The 20,656-nt window shown below is 40.5% G+C and overlaps 1 protein-coding gene across 2 annotated transcripts in view; it reads left to right on the top strand.

Annotated features, from left to right (window-relative positions):
* The window catches only part of arap2 (ArfGAP with RhoGAP domain, ankyrin repeat and PH domain 2), a 169,763-nt gene that overhangs the window by 108,789 nt on the left and 40,318 nt on the right, over positions 1–20,656 (top strand). For both annotated transcript variants that reach the window (XM_086281238.1, XM_086281236.1), the window contains exons 16-18: positions 5,533–5,677; positions 12,785–12,887; positions 13,629–13,827. In XM_086281238.1, the coding sequence (XP_086137364.1) occupies positions 5,533–5,677; positions 12,785–12,887; positions 13,629–13,827 (447 nt within the window). The remainder of the gene's footprint in view (positions 1–5,532; positions 5,678–12,784; positions 12,888–13,628; positions 13,828–20,656) is intronic.

The following is a 20,656-nucleotide window of genomic DNA, read 5'->3' as shown; positions in this document are numbered from 1 at the left end:
GTGCAAACATGCATATGTAAATATATCATATAAGGGAAACTAGAATTTGTACAATTCAAACGAGCTTGTCGATGAGCTTCAACACAGCCTGAGCTCTTATGCAAGCTTTCGTGTCATTTCTTACAAGAAAGTTTGAAGGACTTTCAAAAATCGTATTTATTTTATGTTTTTCTATCCAGCTATGCTGAATGTACTTTTCTGTGTTCATATTTCCATCAATTTTGACAAGATCTCCAACGCCAGTGGCTTACACGCCTGTCTCACGTCCTGTGTCAGGTCTTTGCTCGAATATTTTCCTATTTCTTAAGGACATGACTTTCAGATACTATTCAACTGCTGAAGATTGGTTTTAGGCTTTGGACTTCTGCTTTTGTCTTCCACTTGGAGGTGACACAGCACGCCATGCTGAGATATGTCAAGTTTTCACAAACAGCTCTTTTGCAATCCCTTCTTAATGCAAAATACCGTTTTATGCCTCTCAAACTGTTATCTGTAGTATTTTCATAAATTCATCTAAAGAAATACGAATGTGGGAATTATACTTGCACAATGAAAATAAAGGGCGATTCTATTCCATGTGTTTTTGCAACAGACTGCTAGTAACATAGTGCCTAAATCGTCTGTTGTGTGTAGACACAATGCCGGTTCATCCCTTGAGTTATGAGTTGTTTTATGCTTGAATGATTCACAGGTCAGTGTTAAGCAAGACTGAGTGAAAAAGGAGCTGAAACTTTAAAAACCTTCAGAAAGCCTAAAGAACTCTTACTGTAGACCATGTTCAAAAATTACAACAAAGTCTGACTCCGAGGAAGCAAAATCTAGAGAAATGAGAGGATATTTAAGACGTTCAAGGTGCTGTATGGAGTGTCCACGTGAACGCTTACCCTCTGTCGAGGCCCAGATTCCCAGGTTTAGGAGCAATTCCTATATGGAAGAGATATGCCATTCTTTTACTGGTTTTCACATGTCAGCATCTCCTCCTGTAACCTTGTCCGTTAAGCCTGCAACACAAAGAAGATTTAAAAAAACAAACAAACCCATTTCTTGTTTGATGATCAATTTTTTTTTTGTTTTGACAATTTGAAGTTTTTCCTTCGTAAAGACATTTAACCAAAAAAAAACAAAACAAAACCTGAACGTCTGCACTAAATTTGTAATTGGACTGAACGACATTCAGCAGATGTCGAGACATTGAATGTGAACCCCAAATGTCAGCCTGGTGATTGTGGCGTAAAATTTGACGGGAATCTGCAAATTCATGAGAGTTCAGCCTGTTCAACAAAGTTCCAGGGGGCAAAAGTGAAGTGAGGGTGATTTAAAAAATAATGCCATGAAAACTTGTTTATTTATTAGTTAGCCTCATGTAAAATGCAGTAAACTGAACCGTGACAGCACCAAATAGGTACCACCTTTGCCTTTTAAACAACACCAGATCCTCCTGGGTATATTTTATACATATATCTTACAGATAACAACATTAACTTACTGAGCAGTATGATTTATAAGAGCAGCACAGTACTGCGTGCCATGTTTAGTAGTACTTTCGTCCATACATGACCTAAACTCCCACATAACCACCACATGAACCATTACAAAGACACTTAAAAAAAAAAAATTACCAACATGCCACGTTCCTGCGAGCTCATGATGGCACCTGACTTCAGTTCAGAAAACAAGTGTGCCTTTTAAGAGGATGATTGTGCTAAAGGTTTCACGTGGTACAAAGGAAACTTTTCGGCTAATAAGCTATTAGGGACAGGACAGAGAGAAGGAAGAGCGAAATTACAGAGGCAGTGTAGCACGAAACAACGACTTAGCTATTCTCTGTTAAGAAATGATGGACATGACATTTTCTGCAAAACCTTAGTGATTCAGGGACACATTTGAAGCGAAAGTGAAGTGCATGGCAATCTTTTCCATCACCAAGACAACACTGTGTCCTGTCAGATAGATTGGACTGGTAATGGCTTTAAATACCAGAGTGTCTCTGTTTCTCTCTGTCCTTCCAGCCTCTCCCTCTGTATGTGTCTCTGTATATGTATATACGTGTGTGTGTGTGTGTGTGTGTGAGTGTGTGTGTGTGTGTGTGTCCTACATACAAATAGAAATTGGTCGCTTTCAAATGGAGATGATGAATCTTTAGCTGTTGGAATAACTCTTTTCTTGGAAGTGAAGTGGGGTCAAAAGAAAAGTATTTTTTAATGCCACAGCAAGCAGTTAGGTATTAGTCACTGCATTTTTAAAGCTGTTTACAGAATTGTGTCCAAATAGTTTTTTTTCTTAGACAAAAGACACAAAGAAAAGTCAGAAAGAGCCACAAAGAGAGGCAGTGCAAGGGTGAATAGAGCAAAACTGACATCCTCCTTTTCCCATGCTTATCACATCCTTTTTCTTTTAACAGCCAGTTGTAGACACTTCCTTTTTATTGGAACTATATCTGTTCCTTCAGAAACATCACACACAGTTGGCAGTGGAATGCACAATTAGCATATTCATGAGATGAATACAGTGGAAACTTTGGAGTTGCAAGCGACAGGGGGTGTGGGGTGGGAAGCTGTTTGTTTGTGCGTGTGCGTGCGTGTGTGTGAGTGAGTGTGTATGTTTGTTGCGGAACAAAAAAGCAGATGGCACGGTGACTTTGAAAATCCAAAATTAGGTATGTTTTCATGAACTTCATGCTCATTGGCTATGTAAATCGCACAGTCAGACAGTCATGAAAGACAATGTTGTGTGTGTTTTCCAGCTTTTCCTCTGAGATCATGTTTGTTGATTGAAATCTGCTTGCTGCTTGGAGTCTCTTAACAGTTCTAATTTTGAGAGTGTGTACATCTTTGCGTGCATGCGTTTGTGCGTATGCCCTCACATGCTGTGTATATTATATTTTATTGAAACTGACGTGCGGTCTTCTTAAATAACTGCCACGTGGACGCAGATCTGGCTTTGAACAGTGAGATGTTCCTCACGCCATGCCAGAACTACTTTTGATCATTTAAAAATGGAGACCACAGTCTTTCTGCCCAATTTGGACTCAACTTACATCATTTCTGTAAGGCTTTTTAAAATGTTGTGCTTTAACCACAGAGGACTCTCATGGATGTAGGGAAGGAGGACATGCAGAGGGTTGGTGTGACACAAGGGTAGGATGAGACGGAGGCAGGTGATCCTCTGAGGTGACCCCTAAGGAGAGCAGCAGGAAGACGATTTATTTAACTTGAGCAGAATAGCTTTGCTTGAATCACAGTATTACTGGGTCTTGGTGCAGCTGCTCAGTTCCTCCAGTGCCTGAAAAAAGCCACTTCAGGCTCCTTTAACTTAACTTTCTTCTTATTGGCTGCCTCCCAAAAACAGAAGGTCTGATCAGCAGGTGGGTGGGGCATGTGTGCTGAAAACCACAACATGCACATCAGATGATGGTGTAAGGATATCCACTTGTAGGTGGTGTGGTACCATTATCTGACTAGTTTGGTTTATGAGTTAATTGCACACAAAGAGAGCGTATGCAGGCGACATGTGACATTTACTCATCTGCTGCAGTTTGTCTGTGAAAACTGCAATAACGTCTAATCTCTGAACTTTTAAACAGTTTTTTTGAAAGTGTTGTTTCGGCTTGCAGAGAGTCATTAGCTGAGTTAAATAAGGTTCGAGTGGTGCTAATTGTCCCGAAGCCAATCACTCAGATTACTGCCTCTAATTAATGGCTTTTTCTGACTTTACAAACAATAGACAGTTTATCCAGTTCTATCAAAATGCAAATGTACATTTTACAGTAGAGATAATAAACATATTGAGGTCAAATAAGAGTCCAAGCTACACATTTATCTCAAGGTGGAATCAAGTTTGTGTGTGAAATATATCTCCAAAGATAATGAAGATTATATTGTTATAAGTACAGTTGTGTTATGCATATTGTGTGTGTGTTTTTTGTTATTAAACAAACACATTCATCCTCTTACTTTGTTTGCTTGGATCAGAAGCATCCATTGGCTACCAAATGGCCAGTGCTAGCAAACCTCAGGTGGACAAAGACGTGGTCCCCGTACCTTTGTAATACCATGTTTTCCAGGTCTTTATTATTTACTGAGATAAAGCGGGAAAAGCCTTACCACTATAGAGTGATTTAATTACTGTATTTCAAAGTGAAAGTAAATTAATTAAATAAGTCATTTTTAACATGTTAGCCTACTTTTGTAACATAAAGTAAAATCACTGTAAAACTTTAGCAAGTTAAGTAAAGCACCGCAGTGTTTCTCAAACTCAGTGAATGATGTTGATTGATTTCAGCTCTAATCATATTTATATACAAAAAATAAACAGATAAATACATTATTCAGCCAACAATAAAGACTTAATGTGTTTATGATGTTGAATTTTTCAATCTTCAGTCTTGGTGAGGGCCTTTCCTGCTTTGGGACCTGATCAATAGTCAGCTGACTGCTGAGCTCACCTGACTATTGATCAGGTGAAGTCAATAGTCAGTATAACTTTTTCACATCAGGCATGTGACTTATAGCAGCAAGTGCACAGTTGGGGGAAGTTTTGTCAATGATGACTGTTTCATCAGGTTGTTTGCATTAACACCGCTGGCACCATGAACTGGCTCATGAAGATCATACTGTTGTGGCCACAGCAATGGTGACTGTTCAGAAACATTACACGGTCCCACCTAGAAGCTCATTATTTAGTTTAGGTAGTGATGGATGAGCAACAGTTAAAAGCATCAGGCATAGATCAGAATATTGTAATGTATATGCAGACAAACCCCTTAACAGTATATGATAAAATAGCTAAGGCCCCAGCCAACCGCATGGTAACCACTGGTCGCTAGGGAAAAATGTGCGTTCCCTGACCAGTTGGCGAGTGGTTGCAGGAGGCTGCTTGCTGCCGGTAGGTGCAGTTGACTGCAAAAAGTTACATGGTGTGGCACAGAAAACTGTTGCTTGTGTTCACCAGCTTGTCTGCAAAACCTTGCTAACCAACTCCTGAATGGTACTGAAACGTGAAGTGGCAACTGTTTGCCTTAAAAGGAAAAGTTGTGCCGGTAAGCTATATCTTTAACTTTGAAGGCAAACTGTCACTGCTTGTAGTTACCAAGGCTTTTGCAGATAAGTTGGTATTTTCAGCGCAAAGCAACAGCGACTGCAACAATCCACTAGCACCAGAACAATCTTTGCGACTCACTTTACCAGTTGACTCCATTTCCCTCTGGGATTCATAAAGTTTGTCTTTTTCTGATTCTGATTCTGACTGCCAGCAACCTCCAGTAACCACTCCCCAACCGGGAAGGTAGTACACGTTTTTCCACAGCAACCAAAAGGCTGAAAACAAAGCGAACTCCGGCAGCAAAAGAGCAGCGTTTTTATCAGTCACCACTTTAATACAAGTTTCAACTAGTGTTTAATTAGTAGTTTCAGAAGCTTTCTTACGTCCTTTTTTCTATCATTGGAATGCACCAATGGATGACTAAGTTCGTAAGTGGCCGGTCCTTATACACAGTATTTGTAATGCTGCTTTCTGTGTATGTGTGAATTTCAGACATGGCACGCCGTTGGTGTACTTTGGAAGGCGGCTTCCTGAGTTACTATGAGAGCGAGCGAAGCCCTTCAGCCATTGGCAGGGTGGACGCCACCGAAGTCATTAGCCTGGCTGTCAACCACACAGAGACGATGACTGGAGCTGGGTATGAATGCACACACAAATCAACTAATTAGTGAAAGTGAGTACATGAAGAAGAAAATCTAAAGGCTTCAGGAAATTACTTCAGTCCAAATCACGGACTAGATTTCAAAACTTTTTGTGTTCCCCTAAGCTTGAACTGATTCTTTTCAAATGAACATCAAACTTATTTTACTGCTGTTATTTTAATATGGGTGTAAGACAGTGCCAGCATTTGTTTTTTTTAATGTATTTCTTAAACATATTGATATTTTTTTAAACTCACAATATGAGCTGTCCAGAGAGAACTCTTAAATAACCTCAAACCTCCCAGAGCAGCAACAAACACCATCACATGTCCAATAGTAGCCCATGAGACTGTAACAGTTCTTTAAACCTCGCTCTTATTGGCTCATTGTCTTACTAAATTAGCCAACCTCTAAGTTTTGCCATGAAACTCTTCCTTAAAATCACCTCGTACAATTTTGGATTTATCATTCCCTCAGTGAATCTATCCAGGCTCCGAGGTAGTGAAGCAAAGCCCAAACCTTGATGCTCCCTCTACTTGTGCTCTATCCCGTGCTGTAATTACATTTTTCAGGGTTTTTTCCCCCCGCTTTCAGACAAAACATTATAAATTTTTGCCTAAACCTTCAACTTGAAACAAATTGAGATATCAGAGGGGGACAATGCTTCCATTAGCATCACTTTTATTCAGTGTTTTCTAACAGTGGAGCTACAAACGCAGATTTAGAGATTTCTGCAGAGATGTTGTGTTTCTACACTTGGCCCACTTTCAGGATTGAACGTTCTGCACTTGGTGTGATCTTTGCATGATGCCAGCTATTTTCTTATAGATGATTTGTGTTTTTGTGGGTTGGTTTAAACTTTGGTCTTCATAAAGGCGTTTGTAGCTTTTTCTGGCTTTGCGCATCTCTACGAACCTTCGATGACCTTCAGAGTTGTTGCGATGTTTCACACCAATCCGTCTTTATTGTGTGCCATTATTTAGAGCCAGGGACACCTCTGCAAGTCACGCATCCCATCCTGGTCATACCAGATATTCACAGCTTTCCCTGCTGTGCTATTAATGTCGAGCATTTAACATTAATTTAAATCCAGTATGTGGGGACCGCACATAAATTACACTTTGCAGGAGATCAACAAGGTAATAAGGCTTTCATAAACACTCAACATTTAAATTTACTCTTATTCATGCACATCCCTCGTACATAAGCATACGCAGCACAACCCTGCAGTTAAACTGCTTTGAAATGCTTCATTTGCATCCTCTCTACTAAATCATAATTTATGTGATTGTTAAATCTGCTTTAAGGACACACGTGTCACACATACACAAAAGGCATTTTGAATAATTTATTTCTTTTATTGGTTAAAATAATTTTTACCGCACGTGTTATTCATCTATTGCAGCACCACAGCCTGCTTGACGTGGATGTATATCCAGGCTTCTGCTCTGTTTCTTTCCCCTCGTCGTGTGTCTCATTAGCATAACCTCAGACTGAGCATTATTCAGTTTTACAGAACCATCAGGGCTTTATGAGCGCTATGTTTACTATTTACTTTGGTGGGGATGCAGTTTTAACTGCCACTTCCTGTGTTCGTGTTACCGTTCCACCTCACCCCGATTGCGTTCAGCACTCCTCAGTCAGATTATGATGCAGCTACACCACAAAAAACAGCAAAAAAAAGTTGCTTTGACAACAAACTTTTATTTACTTATTTATTTATTTCTTGTGGAAGTGGTACAAACACTCAAAAAAAGAATCGGCAGATGTCCCCATACGTCCCCGCTCACGTGCGTCACACTCCCACTGCATCCTGTATGTGCGTTCATGTGCCTGTCCCCCTGTTCCCGAGCTCGGAGTCTGATAACTGCTTATGATTAAAGCATAAGCCAAGTCCTTAATGATAGCAGCAGATGTTATGAAGAGGAAACAATGCTTTTATTTGTAAATGTTATGTATACAGCCATTAGAGACACATCTGGCTTGCTAAAACTTTGACCTTTTTTAATGAGCTGGACACACACACACACACTGCCGTGACAGGTTACACTGATAATCATGCGTGTGTGTGTTTGGTGAGTTTTCTACAAAGCAGCATCGACTTGCACCATTTTTAGCCCTGCACATAAATCTCAGTTACAGGTCACGGCGTGACCTCGGCAACAGCTATTATTTCTCCGTCGCTGGCGCTCATAATGGCCGTGCGTTTCACTAGATTAAGCTCTGCCTCGCTCCGTCTCAGTCCTGCAACTTCCAGCGTTCCCAGCATGCCCGTGCACGGAGAGAGCCGGGACGTCTCACCTCTCCAATGTCTGCCGCTCATGAATATTAATGTATGCAGATGACACACTCCCACCAGCAGCCTATCGCCGTGCTGCAGGAGACCGTAGGTGTCATTTCCATTAAACATGGCATTTGGGTAATTTCACCGTGGCAGAGGACACCGTGAATTATAGCGCAGCCCCAAAACATACGTTGGCTAAAGTTTATGAATATTAGAAATCCACTCCTAAGGAATTAATGCAAAGGGAGTATGTTAGCTGGTGATAAGTTGATTTTTTTTTTCTCCTTGCCTAAAAATTATTTTCTTACTCATCTGCCTGTTCTGACAAGAATATTTGTAAGTCGATTCCAACCTTCAGATTTAGCTAAAAGCCCTGGAACTGCTTCTTTTTCGTCCTTTTTAGCTGCTTTTTGGTGCGGTTTCATTATCTGTCATGTTCGTTATCATGTCCTCCTCTCGCACGCAAGCTTTTTGGAAGAGCTTAGACTTCGACTTTGCAAGTGACATGGGGTTTCTATGTAGGGCAGGGAGTTTAGACTTTTCCGAGGTACACGAAAGCATTGAGGAGAAACTAAAAAACTACAAAAATACATGTAGATAAGTTTGTGCACATTTAAAACACAGGTAAGTCTTGTACAGCAGGTTTCCTCTGTGAGGAAGTGTTTCTTAACTCACTCTTAGTATAAAAAACTATTTTAACAAGTAGTTTTTTATACTTAAAATAGCACGCACGTGTGTAATTGAAGCCTACTTGAAAATTGAATTGAACCAATTTAAAAATCTGGTCTCTAATAAGGAGGGTCAGCTTTTTACAGTAATGTGTGAAATATTTCCTTAATCATGGAGTTTTCACATGTGCAATAAAGGACAGAGAGCTCTTTTGATTGCTGTGATAAGGTGGCGGCATGCGCGTGAAAATTGAGGGTTCCTTATTTGATTTTCATCTGTGCAAAGTAGTAGAACTGAAATTCTTACTTAAAGAGTCCCGGATAAAAAGATGAGAAGTGTGGAAGAATCATATCTTTGGATATGCCTCCAGAGCTGCACAGGGAGAGCGGTTCCGTCTGGTTTCATCTGGTCGACCTAGGAGGAAACTGACGGTCAAACTTTAGGGTGATGCTGTGGTCTTTGCAGCAGTGGCATCATTGTGCGAACAAAACAAAAGCCAGACAGAGTAGATTGAGGTAAAACATGCAAAATAACAAAGACAAAGAAGAAATATAGCTGATTTATGGCGGCAGAAGCGTGTTATAAAACTGTTTTGTCCCCACGCAGGAGGACATAGCTGGGAATTATCATTCTAATGTCCATGTACATCAAACTTGATGTCATACCCAAGTTTATCAGATCCGTCCTGCACAGCGTGGCGTGCAATAAAGTTTCTTGGGCTGCTAACAATTGCATCATTTGTATCATAGGTGCCTTAATTTCTCTTGTGGAAACGTGGTGGGACCAGACAGACAGCTGTACATCTAGGACAACATTTTGAACATCTCCATATCTATATTCAGATAAAACTGACTGATATGTGTCACTAAGACTAGATGGTCAGGCTCAGGCTCACATAAAAAGACAGACTTCAGACTCTTCTGAGGTGTAAACTAACCAAATCACCTCTTTGGTTGCACTTTAACCATCACAAAGCAAGAGACTAAATGTCATTATGTGTTCATTTTCTTATTTCTGTCCATTTATTTTCTTCTGCTAATCCAATTCAGGGTCACATGGGGGTCTAGAACCTATCGCAGCTGTCATAGGGGGGGAAGGTGGGTGCAGTGTGGACGGGTCACCAGCCTGTCGCAGGGATAGGTAAGAGAGACAGACAACCATTTGGGCAATTTAGAATCACCAATTAGCCTAACCCCATGTGCAAGTGTATGTACTTTGAGAGATAGGAGCGCAAACACGAGGAGAACATGCAAACGCCAGAGCAATGGATTTGAACCTGTGACCTTCTTGCTGTGAGGGCATAGGGCTAACTACTTTTTTCTGGTATATATGTGTATATATTGCTAGAATAATAGACGGTTACAATATTAAACATGGTGTATGTGCAAGGAATCCCTGTGAGGCAGGTCCAGACTGCTATAACGAAACAGCCAGAGTGTGCAGATATCTCCAATATGGGTATTTCAGGTACACAGCACAGGCTGTGAGGAGAAAAAGGCCACACAGTTGCTGTTCAAACAATGGCCTAAAAGTAGATGACGCTAGATGAACTAACTAAGCTGTAGCAGGGCCCAGTATGGGACAGACGAGGATTATTTTGAACTGTGAATCATGCAAAGCTGCTCTCACAGATACTAAAAAAAGGAATATAGAGTTGGAAGTAACCATAACAGGTCCCTTTTTAAGAAATCTCAAAGTTACGTCATCTCGCAGTCTATGAATAAATCCCACTACAGGACAGAGGAAAATGAGTGACTTCAAAGTAAACTCTTTACTAAAATTAGTGTTTCTATTGTTGTCGTGTGCTTGTTACCTCGTGTGTCGCTCGCCTGCTGCAGCGTGATTGTGATCTGTATCATTTTTTTTTGTCCTTTGTTACAGTGCATAACCAACCTAGTGACTCTTTTCCCCTGCCTGAAAGTTACACAACAGCTAAACTTTCAAACTCAATTTAAATTTAAACAACAGCAAGGACAGAAATATCCCTGCAGAGCTCTCTGCTCCATGAGAACAAATGCTGCACCCTGTACCAGGGCAGGCAGGACCGAATTCTGATCACCGTTTAATAAAGGCAGAAACCATCTTACTGCCTTAAGCTGACTTCTCCCACCAAACTGGTGTCCACATCAACTTTTTTTAAAGGCATAAAGTTTGATAACTACATGTAGTTTGCTGTTGTGCAGATAAAGTTTATCCGTGAGGTGGTCCATAGGGGACAAACCGTTTCAAACTGATGCCATGTACAACACAAAACAGTGACCCATGTTTGCTTCTTATAGCTCATGTTCTTGCTCACATCATTATTTCAACACCTTTCTGTCTCTCCTTCCTTCTAGTTTGCTTCCTGTTTCTTTCTCTCCTCTTCCCCCTCAGCCGCTCCGTCCCTCTGGGACTCTCATGATGCAGCGTTCATCTCTCATCTCTCTCTTGTCCTTTCTTTACAAAGGAATTTTCCCCAGCGCATCAAGGTAACCCCGCCCCCGCCGCTCTCTCCCTCGCACTCCCTCTAGGACCCCCTTTCTAACAAGCACCTGCAAGCCTCCCAGCGCGGAGGCAGCAGGGGGGGATTGCAGGGAAAGGGGGCGGGCCAGGTCACGCAAAGAGCGCACAAACACCCATGTCTCTCCTGTTCCCCTGACACGTTTTAGAAGCGAGCACCTTGGCGCTGCCGTGACCCCAGCGACACGCCACCTTAAACAGCCGTCGCTGTAGCATTTAGAGCTGCCCTCGTTGTAGCGCACCAATAGAAAGCCAGTATGTACCGACCATTAAGCGAGTGATACTCTGACCCGTGCACCTTCACTGAGGGAGATGGAGGCAGAAACAACAGGAAGAGAAAGACCAACAAAGATTAATAGTTGCCTTTGGGTTGCAGACAGCAAGGGTTTTACCTGCGAGTGTGGGGATGGATGAGTGCATACTGCCTATTCTTTTTCTCTTTTTCCTTTTTTTCATTTCACGTGTTTGGTGCACGCACACCTTCAATTTTTATGCTCAAATATGTTTTCAGGCAGGTGAATATCCACCGATGATCTGCTCTGCAACACATTTAAGCAAAGACCTGTACAGTGATCACAACAAGAATCTTATTGTTATTAAATGTTGTTAAAACAACCGACTGCTCCTAATTTTATAAAAGCTGTCCTCTTAATGTAGACATTCGAGCTTGGTGGGTGAAATCCAATTAAGTCTTGTGATTGTGATATACGAGGGGGGGGGGCTTCTTTGTTGTTGCTTTATTTACAGATTGCCGATGGCATTTGTGTCAACACGTGAGGTGGGATAACGCCTCATAAAGTGTGTTTCGCATTAAAAGTATAGAATGGTGGGAAAAACACTAAATACAGAGGCCACACATGAGCCAAAGTCTGCTTGAACTGTGCTGTAGTGAACATTTTTGATAATCATTTCCAGTTTGCAGTAAAACAACTTTAATGGTTTTTGCAGTTTGCAATTAGTAATGGTTCTTTGAAAGAATGTATTTATTTGTACCAGTTTCTGTTTGACCGCTTTGTTAGACAGGAACATGAAATTTTATATGTGGTTTAATGAATTACAGCACCACAAGGCAATGTTAAATTAATGCATTGAAATTAATGAAAACTTTCTCCTTTTTTTTCTTTTAACCCATTTTTGCTCCGGTCCTTGTACCTAACCACTTATAGAGGAATGATTTTTTTATTTTGTATTTTAAGCCACTTAAAACTGACCTTTGAATCATTCATGCATAGAAAAGCTAACAAAATATAAAGAAATGGCCGGTATCTGTACATTGGCAGTGTGTCTCTGCAACAACTCTGAGACACTGAGAGCACAGCAAAGATCCCACATATAGAACATTATAGAGGCTAAATACTAATGAACGTGTGTGCCAGAGCACCATAGGAGTTGTGAATAAACAAACTCGCCACTCTTAAACAAATCTGGTAGAGGAATGTAAAACAGAAGTGGCCTTTAGAAAGGCACTCAACTCTCAGCTGCTTCAGGAAAGCTGCCCAGCAGATCTGCCTGGATTTAACGTATGTATTGGTCGCGTGAAAACTGAAGCTAGATTTGGATGCTTCGTTAGCCGTTTTCTGTTTTTCTGTGTGTGTCTGTTAGGCCGTTCTCATTTCCTCGTATCTGATAGTGAGCTGTGCATCTCTGGCAGGGCTGTGTTTACCGTGGAGCTGTACCTGCAGACGGAGCGACTGCTGATTTTCGGAGCGGAAACACAGGAAACGCAGCATGACTGGATTCAGGCGCTAACAAAGGTGACACAGTTTGCAGATACAGTGCACAATGACACTCGTAAACAATTATTTTCTTTGTGTCTTCAGTGAGCCTCAACCTACCTTTGCTTATTTCATTAAGAGATGTAGTCTCTCTTTCCCTTCCCTCACGTACTGACAGAATCATTCAACACTACACAAACCTGTCCCTGTTTTATCCTCAACTCCCAGGAAACCCAATCATGGACACTGCAACACACAGCATCTTTAATCAATTCGTTTTTAGACCTAGGCACAGTTGAGTGTTCCTGCTTAAATTACAGAACAGTGTCTAAAGAATAGCAGTGAATGTGTCTACGGGTGTCTGTTTAAGGAAAATGAGGCTTCAGCTGTGCTATTAGTTTCACATTTTAAAAAACAAAACAAAACAATAAAATAGGCTGTTGTCGTCACCCTGCCGGGCAGTCGAGATCAAAGCAACATAGAAGTTTCAAATTTATATCATGGATGTATCTTTCTTGACAGGGACGTCACCTAGGATTTTGAAACTGATAACACAGGTGTATCCACTAAAAATCTCAGAAAATATTGAATCTCAGTGACCTTGACCCAAAGGTTAGAGGTCAGTGGTCAAGTTTTCAGAAAATCTTGTCAATGTAATATTTTGCAATAACAATGCAAGTACTAGGAGGCTGAGGGGTAGCACTGGCCGCTGCCAGTGTTTTTAATTATAGACATTCCTAATAAATAAGACTCCTTTTTGTTTACTTATCGGATCCGCAGTGCTTCATCCCACCTAAAGTTGAGGGACTAGTGCGGAAAGAGAGTGAACTGATTGGCAGACTCCACTACAAAGAAGGTCACGACCTGTACTACTGGAGGATGGGCTGGTTTATGCTGGAAGGCTCTTCCCTGCACTTCAGCTCAGGAGAGGAGGAGGGAGAGGAGGAAGTACTTCAACTCAAGCAACTGCAAGAACTCAGTAAGCATTTTTTCCCCCCTGCCTCTCACTGTGTGCTCATGCTGGGAGCTCAGTGAAGTTGCCGTCTGTATCATTAGCCAGATAAGAAGTTAGATATTGTAACTCAACGTAGGTTCAGTGGTGCATAATCAGGACTGAAAGTCCAGCAAACTTGAATTTAATAGACAGACCCTCCCTGTCTTGTTGAAGAAACTTTGCTCTAATAACTTTTTGTCCATGATAACATAGTTTGGCTCCTGAAAGTCTTGGCTTTACTTCTCCTTTTTGACAAATAACCATGAATCATCTTATCCAAGTATATTAAAAAATGCATTACATCAATAGCAAGGTTACTGTCTTTTCTCCAGTTTTGAATTGAGACACATTTACTGCACAGAAGTACAAGTGTGCACTACTGTGTGTGTACTGCTTTCAAGATTCAGATTGTTGCACACATACTTGAATTCATATATTTAAATTCACCAACTCAGCCACCTAACAGTAACGACACCATGTAAAGCAATCATATGAAAAACTCATTAGACAAAATGCATTATACAAGTATAATCATGTGGGGAAGGGGGGGGGAGAGTCACATGCACAGGACTGCTGTGCGGTTCTGTGCAAAATGACATACACCCTTACTGCTTCCATAGGAATTAAGAGGAAAAGACACAGGACGTGGGCACCTTGTAGTCCTTGAGTTGGACAAAAACTCCTCTGTTTACCAAAGTATTCGAGAGTCAGATGTGAGGCTGTCTGTCTGACACCTTAAGCTTGACTGAAACTGGGTCATGCAACAGGGAAATGATCCCGAGCACAACTGCAGATCTGCAGAAGAATGGCTGAAAAAGGTGTTGCAATAGCCCAGTTTATGTCCACACCTCAGCCTGATTAAAATACTGAATACATTAGCAGAGCTGTGTATAAAAAATGTCTGCAGACCTCATTGAATTGAAGCAGCATAAAGAAGAGTGAGACAAAATTCCTCCACACTGATGTGAAATAATGATAAGAAGTCATACAGAAAACCATTACTTTAAGTTATTGCTGTTAAAGCTGGCTCATCAAACTATTGAATCATAGGGTGTACGTCTTTCACAGGACTGCAGAGATTCATTTGAAAAACTTTCTTTTTTACATGACTGCAAGTTTAGCTTATAGGATTAGTACAGAGACATGATTCTCAGTTTAAACATGAGAGGTCCCGTGTCTGAATCCCGGACGAGCCCCCAGTTTGTCACTGCCTAACTCGTAAGGCTGCAACAAAAAGGCTTGGCACACTATTTGCATTTCAACAAAGTAACTTTAAAAAAAAACTTGGCTACATTAAATGCAAATCTAATTAGATGTGGAAACTGGTGGGATCAGTGGTATGGACATGTATGACTACTAGCATGCTAGCAGACAGGCAGGTGAGTGAAAGACAAAAAGACGTGGCAACAACATTTTTACAGTTTGGGAACATAGGGTCCAGGTGCTCCCAGTTGGCACTGACAAAATCTTCCCTGGACTTCAGCAATCTGGAACTCATGCAGAGGAAAAATTGAGGGGGATCGTGGGACTTATTTGAATTACTATAAAACCCCCAAACTTTAATCCTGACTGCCTTTAAAAGAAAACCCATTACTGACTTATGTACACATAAAATTTATTTGAACCTAAATAGTAAAAGTTATATTGCTCTCTTAGTTAACACAAACTGTATACCTCAGCTTTCCCTAAATTGCCACAGTCTACATGAGCAAACAATCCCTTAAAAAGCTTCTGGTGGGCCTCTAATAGGCAATAAATCAGATTTTTTTTTTTCATTTTTAATCTCAGAGCCCAAAGCAACCATATCTGTTTCTGCTTGATAGTGTCAGCGGTCAATTGCTGTAACTTCATGATGAATGTGCTGAGATTTGTGGCTTTGTAGCATTCGCTCTATTTTCATATACTCTCTGTAATTTCCAAAAAAACTACCAATCCATAACACCCTCTTACTGCTTGCATTTATACCTACTTAATGATGTCGGAGGATGCAAAGACATTTCAGCTTCTCACACCATTACACATTTCAGCTGAATCTCACTCCTCTATCTGACTAACTTAGTTTTCCATAATATGAAAAAGAAGAAAAAGAAAAGACAAGCTCGGAGAGGAGGAGCAGAGGAGAGAATAAGAAGCTCCTCCGGTAGAGTGAGGTCAGTAAATGTCAATATTACCTAATGCATCGACAGGCAATCGTCATTCAGATGAGATTTGGCTTCCCCAGAGCTGCTAACAAAATCTTTTATGAAAACATGATCTTTTTTTTTTTTTTTTTAAGAAGAAGAAGAATTCATTGCTTTCAAAAAGCCACATAATGTTCACAGTATGAGGGTGTCACGGCAGCACTGTTCCCACAGCCCACTTACACGAATTTTGCCAATATGTTCTCATTTCTGGCAAAATTGCAAGTTATTTAAAGGACAGTCGGTGCGGAGTGGCTGCCAGTCAGCGTCGAAGGCTCAAAAGTTCACGCATAGTTTGGCAGATAATAAAGATTTTGGAACATTTCAATGAATTGCGCCAGTGTGATGTGCGAACAGAAGGAGGGGAGAATCAATGGATCTTTTTAATCCACTTACAGCTCGACATGGATCAAATCGCGCAGAGCGCCGCCCCATCTTCTCACCTGGGGCGGGATAAAGAACTGCAGTGGTGTTCATTTTTATTCCCGGCTTTCTCAAACCATATTTGTCACAGCCGGGGAGCCGTTAGCGCCAGAAGGGACTGTGTTTTGTCAGGGGATGGTAGGTTCTGGAGCACTGAAAGGATCCCTTTAGGATTCACAGTCTGTGACATGGGATTAACTGTTATTTTCTCTACAGTGACACCACCGCATGAAAGGTGCCCCTGTGTAACACTCGGGGATTAAATAAATACACTTTTCAATTAAAAAAACAAAAACAAAACATGTTTCCAGCACGGTTCACCTCAGACTGCATCAGTTTTATTTGCAACTGTGATGTCTGAGAATGTTTTCTTTCTTTTTTTTGCATCTGGCTGCCAGAGTTATAATCATTCCAGTCACCTCTAAAATGCATTTAAAAAAGATTTCCCACTGACGATAAAGCACAAGCCTTAATTTTTGTCTTTTATTCGTTTTATTCTTAATTGCCTCGACTGTCATTTATTCTCTATTCAGCCCAATGACTAAACATAATGATTTATTGATCCTTGCTAGTTATTCGGTATTCATTTCTCTTGGCTATGAAGCACTTGTAACTTGTTAACAGCAACAAAAAAGAATCATATCCCCAAAAGAATGAGAGTGCAATACGTCTTAAAACTGCTTCCCGGGGGCTCAGCTGTGTACTTGAGAGGAGATTGATCTTTTTGTGATGTCTTGTGTCAAGATATCTGCGGCACAAATAACAAGAAGCAAAGTAAAATGAGGAGAAAATGACAGATAGAGCTCGATAATCATTAACCTGTCACGGTGCACAAATCAGCCTTCCCACCCAGAACTTTGTGAAATGAAAGGTTTTCAAACAAGATAAGCACATTAAGTTTAAACTCATTCAGTGCGATTTTTCTCAGTGGATTTCTCTATCGGCACTGGCCTAAATAGAAAAAAAGGAAGTTAATCCCACTGCTCTGCTCAATCATCTAAAGTTTGAGATAGGCATCAGCACAAGACTGCTGTCCAGCATATTTGGCAGTCACATTTAAAATGTGTCCACAATGAGGTTTGTTTAAGGCAAAATTAGATTTTTAAAAAACTCATTTTTAAGATATGTAACAATCGCCGGTCACAGCTAACACGTGTTTCAAAGTCGCTGATAATTCATCTTTAAATGGATGCTAACGTTAGAAATAGCCAATTCGGATTAGACTAGAATTTTTCTCTTAATGACATGCTACAACGTTACATTAATATGTTATATGTCATTTGATTTTTCTGAACAGTATCAGTAAGTTTGAAGGTGCTGTTATGGAAAATGGGGAATACCATGTAAGTCCACTTTTCCAGATACATTGATGAAGGTCCTCCCTGGAATTTCTTTAACCTCTTGTAGCACTTTAGAGCTCAATTTGTAATAACATATACACAAGATTGCTTATAGGGTGCTTACAGATAACAAGATACAAATGGTGCCAAAACATCATGACACAGTCTTGTTTTTATAGGAACATAACCAGATTACAACCACTTGGCAGACAAGCTAGTCAGGTCTGCCATTTCAAAGAGACCAGTTGCAGACGACTTGCACTTCTCGGTGTAGTCTGACTAAGTTGCTGTCAACGTGTTGGCAAATCTATTTGTGTTTATAAATTAGACTTCAAATATTAGCAAACCTTTGCTAATCTGTCTGAAAGTGATTGCAGTCAGTTTGAGTCAGGCTGTGATTGGTTGGAGACAGGTTGCCTCCCACCAAGTAACCTGTGCAACTGCCAAATACCACAAATGAGTGCAATCGCTTGTTGACCACTGGTTTTCCTACTTGCAGGGATATCGCAAACCTTTTTTGCCGGTGTGACAAGCGTCATAAAATTGTGAACCTTTTTTTTAGTAGCCAGTAAAAGTGACCTTTAAATCGACTGAAGAAATTGAAACTGGCCATCACGTGTGATAAGTAAACCAAACACAGAAATCATACATATTGCACAGTCACACAGTAGGTACCTGCCGATCACAAAGTAACCACACCCCAAATAATACCCCGCTTTATTGTCTTTACTGTAAATTAGAGCTGGGCGATATGAGATTTTTTCATATCACGATATGTTTTTTTCATTTCAGGCGATAACGATATCTATCACGATATAAGCCAAATAACTATATTTGTAAGATTTAAATGTGCCGTTGCTCACAAGTAAAATGTGAAATAATCAGCAGCTTGTTTTTAAATATTTATTTCCCATAATAAGTTCAACAGGGTAGATGTACTTAAGGAACATGAGACTTTTTCAGATAAATAAAGGCAAATATTGCAAACTACACAAAAGGCAGCCGCTAAAGCGTTTAAGTTTCAAAATAGAACAAACGAAACAGACTAAATTGTCAATTCCACTTAGAAACAAAATATTAATTCTAAAAATAAATCTTAGTTTGTTTTACAGAAGAACAGACAAAACTGACTAACTTTTGTCAATATCAAATAAACTGAGAACTAAAAGGAAATTCTCAATCTCTCCTTGTTGTATAGCTGAGCTTTTCAAACAGTTTTAACAGTTACTTTAGTCTGACAAAAGCCGAATGACGAATTAGCGCTTCCAGTCAGAGACTGAGGCTACGTCCACACGTACACGGGTGTTTTTGAAAACGGAGATTTTCCGTTTTCGTTTTAAAAAATAATCCCGTCCACACATAAAGGCAGAAATGAAGGAAAACGCTGCTATGAACATGCCAAAGCAGCAGGTGGCGCTAGATTCCTAACCGTGCAGAAATGTTGGCCAATCAGAAGTCTAGAAGCCTCGGTGGGAAAAAGTAAACAAAGCTGCGGCATAGAAGCAGAACCGAGTCGTATGTGTGGACGGACAGTAACTGTGTGTATATGTAAGCATTTAAACACTGCAGAGAGTAGAATTAACAGTAACAGTATTGTAGAAATTCATTTCACCGAAACAATAATGTGGCGCACAGTGTGACGCATGCACCAGTTTATTGTATTTCCAGACTTGCTTTCGGCACAATTTACAGTGCACGCTACTCTGTTTTTTGTCAGACTTGAAATAGCCGAAATACCTTCACACTACGGAACTTCTATGGCTCTTCCGTTCGACAATCTCTCCGGCATTGGAACCATCATCTGTTTTCTCTTCGGTCACGCTCGGTTGATTTTTCTAGTCGGCACACTCATTTCCTCCATTACACGCTGGCTCCATTACCCGCTGGCTGCTTCGCAAACAAACACACGTGCGGCTTGGCACTTGTGCTGTACGTAACAAGTCACGCGACGTGACGCTGCGGCTGTGATTGGTTCGGCTCTGCGCTACTTAATTTGGATTGGCTGACCTTTTTTTTTATTTTAAGAGGACAAGAGCGGCGAGGTCTATCGCGATAGCTTAATTTCTCTATCGAGTAAAAGTTATATCGCGATACATATCGTTATCGTTCTATCGCCCAGCTCTACTGTAAATAGTTCCATATTTTTCAAAATGAATATCTGTATGCTATAACAGTGATTGAGACACAGACAGTAAAAAAGATGAATATAGCTTGTGGAAGTCCCTTAAACCTGCATTTTTTTAATGGTCAGCAGGGGGCGACAACTCTAGTTGCAAAGCCTTTTGGCTGCATAGAAGTATATGGAAAAAGGGCCCTCTACTCTCTTGCTTAGTGAGCTCAGTAAACACGATCCTGATGATTTGAGTCGTTTACAGTTCATATTGAATAAAACATAAAGTTAATTTTTAAGTGTTGGTCAGTATTTGAGTCAGAAAGAAGATAAGTCGAGATCAGTGGCTACCAACTTGTCAATTGCAAGTCATTAGCCAATAAGCATGCAGTGTTATCAATCCTACAGTCTGATTCATGATAGCTATGCTCATCTTTTATTGTATGACTGAGATGAGTCATTTTTCTAAAACATATAAATAGTCTGACAAACAGACTTTTATTTACAGTATCTTTCCATGCCATAGACAACCAGCAGGAGTTGCAAGTACAGGGAAAAAATAAAAACAATCCACTTTCTTTCTTTCCAGTTGTATTTACTGACAGCTCAGTTCCTAAAACACCACCGTGTGTAATCAGACCCGAAGCCCTGCAGAGGTGGGACGGTCATATTGTGAGCTTATCACATAATACTTGTAAAAATAAAAAGGGGAATCAAAATGCGCTAATGGAAATGTGGATTTAAAATTGCTCACATTTTGT

Source organism: Aulonocara sp. 'chitande type north' Nkhata Bay, linkage group LG3 (genome assembly GCF_057382095.1).
Source record: "Aulonocara sp. 'chitande type north' Nkhata Bay isolate Kocher_YH1m ecotype deep benthic linkage group LG3, A_spYH_male_GT1.1, whole genome shotgun sequence".
NCBI classification, from domain to species: Eukaryota; Metazoa; Chordata; class Actinopteri; order Cichliformes; family Cichlidae; genus Aulonocara; species Aulonocara sp. 'chitande type north' Nkhata Bay.
The sequence above is the reverse complement of the archived record's forward strand: the minus strand, read 5'-3'. Positions and strand labels throughout refer to the sequence as shown.